The 12,351-nt window shown below is 39.1% G+C and overlaps 1 protein-coding gene across 2 annotated transcripts in view; it reads left to right on the top strand.

The window, feature by feature from the left end:
- The window catches only part of Scrn3 (secernin 3), a 30,350-nt gene that overhangs the window by 10,990 nt on the left and 7,009 nt on the right, over nucleotides 1–12,351 (top strand). The window contains exons 5-6 of one of the 2 annotated variants that reach the window (XM_004660330.3): nucleotides 1,280–1,492; nucleotides 11,767–11,929. In XM_004660330.3, coding sequence (XP_004660387.1) covers nucleotides 1,280–1,492; nucleotides 11,767–11,929 — 376 coding nt within the window. The remainder of the gene's footprint in view (nucleotides 1–1,279; nucleotides 1,493–11,766; nucleotides 11,930–12,351) is intronic. The other variant, XM_045147906.1, reaches the window with a different exon arrangement.

The following is a 12,351-nucleotide window of genomic DNA, read 5'->3' as shown; positions in this document are numbered from 1 at the left end:
ATGCACACCCTTGTGCATCTGGCTAACGTGGGTCCTGGGGTATTGAGCCTTGAATCAGGGTCCTTAGGCTTCACAGGCAAGCTCTTAACTGCTAAGCCATCTCCCCAGCCCCATGTTGACTTTAAATTGGAAGTAACTGAGATATCTTTTAACTTTTTTGGTGGGGGGAGGGTTTGGTTTTTCAAGGTAGGGTCTCACTCTAGACCAGGCTGACCTGGAAATCACTATGTAGTCTCAGGGTGGCCTTGAACTCATGGTGATCCTCCTACTTCTGCCTCCCAAGTGCTGGGATTAAAAGCATGTGCCACCACACTTGGCTTTTTTTCAACTCTTGAATGACTAAATACACAGTTATATATCCATCCAATAAGATATTACTCAGTATCAAAAGGAATGAGCTATTGATACATAATGTAGATGAATCTTCAGAGAATTATGCTGAGTAAAAACAGCTAAAAGACTATGTACTTGTATCTCTTAAGTGACATTTAGAATAAAAAAGTATAGCCCTGAAGTTAATGAGACATAAGGGATGGAGACTATATGGGCTTAGCTATGAAAGGGTTCATGAGAGATCCCTGTGATAATAGAAATTTTTTTTTTGTGATAATATTTGTAACAATACCTGGCTGGCATCATTTTACTGAGTAAAGCACATAGTATCTGTTGTAGTTACCTTCTTATTGCTGGGACAAAGCACCTGACCAAAAGTAGCTAATGGAAGGACAGTTTTTATTTTGGCCCTTACAGTCTCAAGAGGAAGCTTCATGATGGCAGGGGAAAGCATGGCATGAGCAGAGACTGGACATCACAGTCTGCCACAGCAGGTGGACAGCAGCAGCAAGAGTGTGAGCCAAGTTCTGGCAAGGGGTAGCTGGCTATAATAGCCCTAAGCTTGCTCCCAGGTCTAAGTACCATGTACTAAGCAATTCACAACTGGAGCAGTTGCTCCCAGATGCACACCTCCTCCAGCAAGGCTCTACCTCCCAAGTTGCAACCAGCTGGAGGACCAAGCATTCAGAACATATTTATGGGGGTCATCATATTCAAACCACTATAGTGTCTCTCTAAATTATTTCATATAATTGCATATACAGTAGTTATACCAAAATTTAATTTTAAAAGTTAATTCCTCTTTCCAAATATGCAACAGATACACGGCACAAAATTTAGAAGTCTATATTTACATTTAAATGGTAACTAACAATGATAATGTAGAGAAAGATACTTTATGCTAAGTATATAAATTTTTTTTCTCCCTTCCTTTCTTTGAAAATAGAGGGAGTCCGCAATATTTCCAATCAGCTTTCTATAACCACCAAAATTGATCGGGAGCACCCAGACATGAGAAGCTATGCTAAGCAGAAAGGTTGGTGGGATGGTAAAAAGGAGTTTGATTTCACTGCAACATATTCTTATATTGACACAGCCTTGATGATGATGTCATCAAACAGATTCTGTGAGGGCTACAAGCTTCTGAATAAACACAAAGGTAATTTTAGCATTTAAATAATATCAGAATGACAAATTATTCTTGTGTAGATATAATGTGAGAGTGATAAACTCTGTTTTGAAGAAAAATACTTAGTAAAACTGAAAGTATTGGTATATTGTAAGCTGTTTGTGAGATGTGAGGAAATATACAAGTATGATTCATTTTGAAGGCCAAATTTAGATTCTCAGTCTTTAGAAACCTTTTTTTTTTTTTTTTTTTTTTTTTGAGGTAGAGTTTCATTCTAGTCCAGGCTGACCTGGAATTCACTGTGTAGTCTCAGGGTGGCCTCAAACTCATGGTGATCCTCCTACCTCTGCCTCCCAAGTGCTGGGATTAAAGACATGCACCACTGTGCCCGGCTTACTTCAAAAATTTAACAAAGGGGAAAGTGTCGGGGGTGAGGGAAGGAATTACCATGGGATTTTTTTTATAATCATGGAAAATGTTAATAAAAATTTTTAAAAAAAATTTTTAAAATGCTGGGGGCTGGAGAGATGGCTTAGTAGTTAAGGCGCTTGCCTGCAAAGACTAAGGATCTAAGTTCAATTCCCCAGTACCCATGTAAGCCAGATGCACATGAGTCTAGAATTCATTTTCAGTGGCTACAGAACTTGGTGCTCCCGTTCGCTGTGTGTGTGTTTGTGTGTGTGTGTGTGTTTGTGTGTGTGTGTGTGTGTGTGTGTGTGTGTGTCTGCCTTTTTTGCTCTCTTTCTCAAATAAATAAATAATTTATTTTTCTTTTTTTTTGGTTTTTCAAGGTAGGATCTTGCTCTTACTCTAGACTCCTGGAATTCACTATCTAGTCTCAGGTGGCCTGAAATTCACAACAATCCTCCTATCTCTGTTTCCCAAGACCTGCAGTTTAAGGTGAAAGCCCCCATACCTGACAAATAAATAAAATTTTTAAAAATTAAAAAAGTTGTTAAATAAGCCAGTGTGGTACCTTGTGCCTTTATTCCCAGCACTTGGAGGCTACAGTAGGACTGCTGTGAGTTCAAGGCCAGATTAGGCTACAGAGTTCCAGGTCAGAAGCTGGGCATGGTGGCATCTACCTTTAATCCCAGTACTCCGGAGGTAGAGGTGGGAGGCTCACTGAGAGATCGAGGCCACCCTGAGACTGCACTGTGAATTCCAGGTCAGCCTGGGCTACAGTGAGATCCTACCTAAAAAAAAAATAAAAAAATTAAAAAATTAAAAAAAATTTAAAGGGTCAGGAAATAACCTAATTAACAGATAATCTTTAAGAAATATGGATACCAAGAGGCTGGGAAGATTGCTCAGCAGTTAAAGGCACTCACTTGCAAGCCCAGTTTGGTTCTCCAGCACTCACATAAAGCTGGATACAAAACACACATGTACCTCATACACACACATGCATGTGCGCGCACACACATTTTTTCATATTTTATTTTTATCTATGTGAGAGAGAGAGAGGCAGATAGAGAAAGAACTGGGGCACCAGAGCCTCTGGTAGCTGCAAAAGAACTCCAGATACACGTGCCACCTTATTTATCTGGCTTCTGTGGGTCCTGGGGAATCGAACCTGGGTCCTTGGGCTTTGCAGGCAAGCACCTTAACTGCTAAGATATCTCTCCAGCCCACCAAGCATTTTTAACCATGGAACCATCACTCCACCCCATGTTGACAAGTTGGGTTTTCTTTTTGGTTGCACATACATGTTTATTTCATCCATTTATTTCTTTTTTGTTTTGAAGTAGGATTAGTAGGAGTTTCCACTTTTTTTTTTTAAAGAGTGAGTGAGAGCAAGAGAAAAATTGAGAATTGGCATGCCAGGGCCTCAGCCACTGCAGTCAAACTCCAGACCCTGTGCTGCCTAGTGTGCATGTGCGACCTTGCACTTGTATCACATTTGTGCATCTGGCTTATGTAGGATCTGGAGAGAGATCAAACATGGGTCCTTAGTCTTCTCAAGCAAGCGCCTTAACCACTAAGCCATATCTCCAGCCTGGCACACATATTTTTTAAATGGAGACCTGTAATAAATAATTAAGATAAAAAGAAAACGAATACATAATTGTGTTGTGGTGGTTAATGTCTATAATCCTAGTACTTGGGAGGGTGAAGGGTAAGGATCACCATGAGTTCAAGGTCAGTTTAGTCTAGATAGCAAAACCCTGTCTCAAGCAAACAAGCCAAAAATATAGAAAGGAAATTTTCAAGGATCCCAAGATTTAGAGTAATCAAACAAAAAGAAGAAACCCAAATAGAACTGCTTATAATGAACTAATTAGTATTATATAATATTATATATTAGAAATATGATTATAATTAATTAGCCACTGTATATAAATGATTAATTCTGGGGCTGGAGAGATGGCTCAGCAGTTAAGGCCCTTGCCTGAAAAGCCTAATAACTTGTGTTTGGTTCCCCAGTATCCACCTAAAGCCATATGCACAAAGTGGTTCATGCATCTGGAGTTTGTTTGCAGAGGCTAGTCACCCTAGCACATCATCCCTCTCTGTCTCTCTCTCTGTGTGTTTCTGTCTTCTTACAAATAAATAAATAAGATATTAAAAAATAACTATCACCTGGTGTTGTAGTCAGGTTCACATTGTTGGCAGAAATCACCTGACCAAGAGCAGCTTGTGGGGGGAAGAAAAGGGTTTATTTTGGCTTACAGACTTGAGGGGAAGCTCCATGATGACAGGGGAAAATGAAGGAATGAGCAGAGTAAACATCACCTTCTGGCCAGCATCAGATGGACCACAGCAACAGGAGGGTGTGGCAAATGCTGGCAACAGGAAGCTGGGTATAAAACCCATAAGCCTGCCCCCAACAATACACTGCCTCCAGGATGATTCAATTCCCAAATGTGCATCAGCTGGGGACATGGCACTCAGAACACCTAAGTTTATGGGGGACCCTAAATCAAAACACCACACCTGGTTTAAAAAATGATTAATTCTGTCATATTTAACTAAAATAACAATAACAGACTTGAAACGCATACATGTGTATAACAGTGAATATAGCTGACACAAAGTTTGAAGTACGTACAGTTCATCCAGCTTTCTGTGCTTTGCCAAAAGAATAAATGTCTTTCCAGTAGTTCCATAGGAAATTGTCTACTAGTACATTATGGTTAAATTTTCCTATGATTTTTCTAGATAGAAGAGCCTATCTCTCTTCTTTCCAACTATCCCTGCCTGCTAGCTATTAGATATGCTGCATGTATATCCAAATGGTGTCTATATTCACTCATGTATTTTAAATAACTAGTTTAAATTGCAGTGAAATTGCACCCTGTGTTTTGCATTCATTTTACTGAACCTTTCCACTGCAGTCTTAGTACTTATTCAATGCTTGCTAGTGGATTACTTATAGCTATCCTACTCAAGTGATCATGTAAATCCTCCTTTCATTTTGAGAATTGTAGGTTTGGAATACCAAAAACATTTTTATTATACCTGTATTATCACAGTGTTACGGTTCTGACATTGTTTTTATTAAAGCTTGCCATTCGCAAGAATTTAGATTGGAATCATTTTTAAATCTCACTAGGCATTAAAGCTTTATGCCTGATAGATAAGTATGAATGGTAGGGTTTTGCTTTATTGTTGAGCTTAATATTAAGGGCTATTTTTTTAGATGTATCCCCTCTCCCCTGCCCAGGTTTTCAAGATTGACCAAACGATATCGCTCCTGTAATAAGTTGTTTGTGAATTCAGTATTATTTTTCTTGAACTTGATGTCATGGCTATATTTGGAGAAAACTACATAGAGAGTATAGACTTGTTTAAATCTGTTATCATTAACATAAAATGATTGGTAGCTTATATGATTAACTGATGGTAAAACAGTAGATTTTTATATGTAAGTCAGTTTTTCCTTTTTTTTTTTTTCCCCCATGGTAAGGTCTCTCTCTAGCTCAGGCTGACCTGGAATTCACTATGTAGTCTCAGGGTGTCCTCGAACTTTCAGTGATCCTCCTACCTCTGGCACCTGAGTACTGGGATTAAAGATGTGTGCTACCATACTCGGCAGTTTTTTTTTCCCCTTTTAAAAAATATTGTATTTTATTTGAGAGAGCAGTAAAAGAGGCAGAGAGAGAGAATATGAATGGGCACACCAGGACCTCCAGCCACACCGCAAATGAACTCCAGATGCATGCACCACCTTGTGCATCTGGCTTACATGGGTCCTGGGAAATTGAACCTGGGTCCTTTGGCTTTGCATGCAAGTGCCTTAACCACTAAGCCATTTCTCCAGCCCATAAGCCAGTCCCCCACCCCCAATTTTATTTATTTATTAGAGAGAAAGAGAAAGAGGCAGATAGAGAGAAAATGGGTGCACCAGGGCCTCCAGCCACTGCAAACGAACTCCAGATACATGTGCCACCTTGTGCATCTGGCTTACATGGGTACTGGGGAATCGAATCTGGGTCCTTTGGCTTTGCAAGCAGCTGCCCCAAACAATAAGCTATCTCCCTAGACTGTCAGGTGTGTTTTTTTTTTTTTTTTAATTTGAAACATCACAAAATCGTAATTTAAGTACAAACTTGTGGGTTTTTTCCTGTAGCCCCGTATTATGAGAATGGAGGGAGATTCTTCCCTTTTAGATTCTATCTATATGATTTATTCCAGGGCCTGTACATGCTATGGACATGTACTGTATTGGCATAAACTCCCAATATTGTAGCAAATACTGTAGTATTTTGGGAGAGAGGGAAGAAATACCTGAAGAAGAAGACAGTCTGTGGTCGATACCGGAGACAATGTACATGTGCACTGCCCCACATGCACACACACACACATGCATAAAATGGCTCCAAGACATGCAGAACTGAATGAATGAAGAGGAACAGAAGTAGTAAATACCTGGTTCAAACTAAATAAAAGTTGACCATTAACATTTTATGGCCAGTGGCCTGTATAGCAGCAGTGCTGAAATCCACACACAGTGGATTTCGTGGGGCCCAAGGGCCACAGTTGCCACAGGTCGATGGCCAGGCACGAGGAGCGCAAGGCAGGCCCATTCTGGCTACATAGGACTCCTCTGATGACTGACTTTCTGTTTCAAGAAGTAGGTGACAGCTTTGCTAAGATTTCCTTAGATGGGATGACAGTCAAGTATACTTCTTTACAGCCTTTCTTCTCTACTAAACTCAGGTTCAGACTGACATCAGTCTAGTGGTTTTAGAACCTTACCTAATTCCTTTCCCATTTTCTCTAAAATGCTTTGTATGCCAGGCATGATGTTATCTCAGCATCCTGTGCAAACATAAAATTAGGAGATCCTACAAGAAAATTGGGGAAATGTAGGTCCATTATTTTAAAAAGTAAAGCTCGAGCTGGGGAGATGGCTTAGTGGTTAAGGCTGTTGCCTGCAAAGCCAAAGGACCTAAGTTCAATTCCCCAGGACCTACATAATCCACATGTACAAGGTGGCACATGTGTCTGGAATTTATTTGCAATGGCTGGAGGCCCTGGCATACCTGTTCTTTCTGTATGTCTCTCTCTCTCTCAAAAAAAGAAAAAAAATATATATATATAGTTTTTTTGATATAGGATTTCACTTTAGCCCAGGCTGACCTGAAATTCACTATGTAGTCTCAGGCTGGCCTCGAACTCATGGCAATCCTCCTACCTCTGCCCAGCCAAGTGCTGGGATTAAAGGCACCACCACCCCTGACTCTAAAAGAATATTTTTTTAAAAAAGTAAACCTTGTATTAGGTACCTATCAGGTAGAAAGAAGCAAAGATTGAAGGAAACAGTGATATGTAGTGGGAAGAATGGATATTCTGTATAAATTGCCCTAATTACAAAGGGTTCACAGGGAACCACAAGTAGTCTTGAAAATAATCACTAATGAACAAATTATACACACACACACACACACACACACATATGTACATATATATGTATGTATGTATATATAAATGTTTTTAAGTCTTTTTGAGGTAGGTTCTCACTATAGCTCAGCTTGACCTGGAGTCCTCTGTAGTTTCAGGATGGCCTTGAACTGAGGGCAATTCTCCTACCTCTGCTTCCCAAGTGCTGGAATTAAAGGTGTGCACCACCATACCAAGCTACTAGTGAACTATTTATAAAATCAGTCTTCAGCCATCATTCCTGTCAGCACTGCCTTTCTATCTACTTTGCTCTTAACATTTTGTTCTTCTTTTTTAAGAGAACTGGCACACCACGGCCTCCAGCCACTGCGATCAAACTCCAGACACATGTGCCATCTTGTATGCATATGTGACCTTGTGCATCTGGCTTACATGGGACCTAGAGAGTTAAACATGGGTCCTTAGGGTTCACAGGCAAGCACATTAACTGATGAGCCATCTCTGCAGCCCAACATTTTGTTCTTTAATCTCTTGATGGTTATTAAATATTCACAATATGTAAATATACAAAATAAAACTCTAGTAACAATGTATATCAAGAAATACATGAGCGTCATTTTGGATTGCTACTATTATTTCAGATAAAGCCAGTTTTCAGGTTAAAGATGCTTGCTTGGAAAGCCTGCTGGCCTGGGTTTAATTTCTCCAGATGCCCACAAAAAACCAAACAGGTATTTGTTTGTGGTGGCCAGAAACCTGGAAGTGCCCATACATGTACCCACATGCACATAAATACGTGAATTTAAAAAAAAATTCAGATCTCTTAACTGCAGAAGAGAATACTGAGGATAATAACATGACTAAATACCTCAAAAGAAAGTGACTTGAATATTAAAATATTAAGAGAGAGAGACTTGAAGAAATTGATGTAGTCCTTAAGTATTTTTGGGAAAATTAGCTTATATTTTAACAATTAAAGTTGAATTCTTTTAAAATGTTGCTGTCAAAATTACATTTCATTCATTCTTTGCTCTGAGAATAAGTTTCAGAATAAGTTTAGATTTTTAATCTCAGTTTTAGTAACTGTAAGCTTATAGCAACTTATTTCTGTGTTATTTTTATTTAAAGCTCTGTCAGTGCTTTGCACTCTACTATTTGCCATGAAATTTTGATTCTCATTTTAAATATACTACTTCAAGTAGCTCTTTCCTGGTACCAATTTTCTTTTGATAATGAGAATTTCTTATATTCATTCAAAAGAAAACTTAAAAAACAATTCCAAAACTTTGGAGTGATCTTCAGTGAATTGTTAACTGGTTACTTAAGTTGAGATTGGATCAGGGGACTTTTACTTCTTCATTTTCTCGATCTATATCTATATAAATTTTTTTCCTCAATTTTTATTAACATTTCCATGATTATAAAAAATATCCCATGGTAATACCTCCCCCCCCCCACGTATAAATTTATTTAGTTGTTTTTTTTTTTTCCTGTTGTTGTTTGTTTTTTAATGAGAGAGAGAAGGGCCATCAGCCACTGCAGTTGAACTCCAGATGCATGCACTACCTTGTGCACATGCGTGACCTTGTGCTTCTGGCATACATGGGATCGGGGAGTCGAACATGGTTCCTTGGGCTTTGTAGGCAAGTGCCTTAACCACTAAGCCATCTCTTCAGCCCTGTTTTGGTTTTTTAAAGTAGAGTTTTGCTCTAGCCAAAGTTGATCTGGAATTTACTAAGTAGTTTCAGGGTGGCCTCCTACCTCTGCCTCACAGATACTGGGAATTAAAGGCATGCACCACCATGCCCAGCTAGTTAGGCGTTTTTTGTTTGTTTTGTTTTGTTTTTGAGGCAGGGTCTCACTCTAGCCCAGGCTGACCTGGAACTCACTCTGTAGTCCTAGGCTGGCCTTACAGAAGTCCTCCTACTTCTGCTTCCTGAGTGCTAGGATTAAAGGCGTCACCATACCCCGGCTCAGATCTATATTTGTCTACCTGGGTGGCTGGATGGAGAGATGGATATTGTCAGATATCTATGTATCTATCAGTTATCCATTTAACGAATGGACAGACAGACAACATTTTGTTGGAAAGACTGTCTTTAAAAAATTATAACCTAGCCAGGCATGGTGGTGCACGTCTTCAATTCCAATACTTTGGAGGCAGAGGTAGATGGATGACCGTGAGTTCAAAGCCACCCTGAGACTACATAGTGAATTTCAGGTCAGCCTGGACTAGAGTGAAACCCTACCTTGAAAATCCAAAAATATAATAAAAATAAAAATAAAAATAATCTAGTGATAGAACTTGGACAAATAATGACAAAAAGTCATGAATGCTATATATAGATGGAGAAGAAATGGTTATTTCAGTTGAGCTTAGTGGTTACTTTTAATTAGAAGGAATTTTAATTTGATTAAGAAGTGAGAGTGACAAATTTTTCAGAAGATAACTGATGAAATGTCACATTACCACAGTACTCTTGGAGAACTTTATTAGGTAGGGCAGGATTTTAAAAATAATATTTTTACTTACCTGCAAGCAGAGAAAGAAACAGAATGACAATGGGTGTACCACAACCTAGTGTCATTGCAGATGAACTCCAAACACACGTACCACTTTGTGCATCTGGCTTTGTGGGGATACTCAGGAATTGAACCCAGGCTAATAGGCTTTGCAAGCAAGTGCCTTTAACTGCTGAACCATCTCTCCAGTTGCTTTATTTTTTATACGGTTGTCCTGAGCCACATCTGTCCCTGTGGGTATGTATAGTGAAGAGCAGAACTGTTTGAAAACATCCGCAGCTCTTTAAGTTTTGTGGTTATGCTTTCCAAATGCTGAGTTCTGAAGCTCTCTGCAACCTGTGGCATGGGTCTAGTAGAATGATAAGAGACACTTTTATGTTTCTGGTTTTTTTTTCTCAAAAATGTCTTAAAATATTAAACCTTAAATATGAAAGCATAAAACAAAATGTAGGGCTGAAGACATGGCTTAACAGTTAAGGCACTTGCCTAATAAGCCTAAGGTTCAATCTCCCAGGACTCAAGTAAGCCAGATGCACAAGGGGCACATACATCTGGAGTTTGTTTACTGTACCTGGAGGCCCTGGTGCACACATTCGCTCTAGTGCCTCTCTGTCCCTCCATCCCTCCCTAGCTCTCTCTAACTAACTAAACATATTTTAAAAAATAAAAATAAAATATATAATTACACTCAACTGATGTTTAAGCCTTCAAGGTCATATAGTACAATTTGTGCCTATCTGAATTCCATAACCAATCATATGATTTCCTTCATTCCTTCTCAAGTTCCAGTTTATACTTTTGTATAGAATTATTAATGTTAAGCAAAAAGTATTATAGGAAAAGTAATTTGTTAATTTGGATCCCAAAATGAATAGACTCAGATAATAATTATTCCTATGATTTCTTCGTTGTTGACAAAATATACTTCAAAAGTTAGCACCTGAGAGGCTGAGGCAGGAGGACTACTGCAAGTTTGAGGCCAGCCTTGGCTATAGGATGAATGAGCTGTAGGCTAGCTTGGGTTATAGTGTTAGATCTTGTCACATAAAATAAAGAAATAAAAAATTCTGTTAATCCTAGCACTCAGGAGGCAGAGGTAGGATGATTGCCATGTTTGAGGCCACCTTGAGAATACATAATAAATTCCAGGTCAGCCTGGGATAGAGTGAGACCATACCTCTAAAATCAAAAACATAAACAAAAATTTCTGTAAGGGCAATAATATTAAGTGGATTTTTTTATACTATTAGTTCCTTTTTTTTTTTTTTTTTTTTCTTGTGGTAGCGTCATGCTGTCTTGGAATTCACTATGTAGTCTCAGGCTGGTCTTGAACGCAAAGCGATCCTCCTAACTCTGCCTTCTGAGTGTTAGGTTTAAAGGTGTGCGCTACCAACCTGGCTGGTTCCTTTTTATTAGGAAGTTTTTAACTGTTAGAATGGTTTTATTTTATTTTAATTTTTTTGAGAGTGAGAAAGAGGGACACAGAGAGAGAGAGAGAGAGAGACAGACAGACAGACAGACAGACAGACAGAATGGGCATGCCAGGACCCATTCTCTGAACAACCCACTGTGCATGAACTCCAGATGTGAGTGCTCCCTTGTGCACATGTGCCACATCGCATGCTTGTGTCACTGCATCTGGCTGTGTGGGACCTGCAGATCTGAACATGAGTTCTTAGGCTTTGCAGGCAAGTGTCCTAACTGCTAAGCCATCTTTCCAGCTCTTGTTTTTTATTTAAAAGAAAGTTATCTTTCTTATGATAGCAACATGAGTCTAGTTGCAGTTAATTCAAAATTGCTTCCAGTCTATATCCTTAAGTTACGCTAAGACCAATATGACATGTTTTATACGATCAATAGAGAAAGCAATGTGTGTTTGTAAAGGATCTGTCATATTTATTACTATTTGATGGTTTTTACATTTACTTCCTTAGGAAACATAACTTTTGAAACAATGATGGAAATTCTTCGAGATAAACCAAGTGGCATTAATATGGAAGGAGAATTCCTGACCACAGCAAGCATGGTTTCTATTTTACCACATGATCCCAGCCTTCCCTGCATCCACTTCTTTACAGGAACTCCTGATCCTGAGAGGTAAAGACTAGAAAATAGCAGATGGAGCAGAATCATTAGTATGTTAATGATTTGTGAGGCTAAAGTTTTATTACACAAATAAGACAACTTTTTTTTTTTTTTGAGGTAGAGTCTCACTCTGTCTAGCCCAAGCTGACCTGTAACTCATTTTGTTGTCCCAGCCTGGCCTAGAACTCACAATACCCTTCTACCTCTGCCTCCCAAGGGCTAGGATTAAATCCATGTACCACCATGCCCAGCTTTTTCTTTTTCTTTTTTTCTTAAATACTATTTATTTAATGGGGGTGGGTGGGAAATGGACATGCCAGGGCCTCTTGCTGCTGCATACAAACTCCAGACTCATGTGCTACTTTGTGCATCTGGCTGTATGAGTGTACTGAGGAATCAAATGTAGGCTGTTAGGCTTTGCAAGCAAGCACATT

Source organism: Jaculus jaculus, chromosome 4 (genome assembly GCF_020740685.1).
Source record: "Jaculus jaculus isolate mJacJac1 chromosome 4, mJacJac1.mat.Y.cur, whole genome shotgun sequence".
Lineage (NCBI taxonomy): Eukaryota > Metazoa > Chordata > Mammalia > Rodentia > Dipodidae > Jaculus > Jaculus jaculus.
The sequence above is the reverse complement of the archived record's forward strand: the minus strand, read 5'-3'. Positions and strand labels throughout refer to the sequence as shown.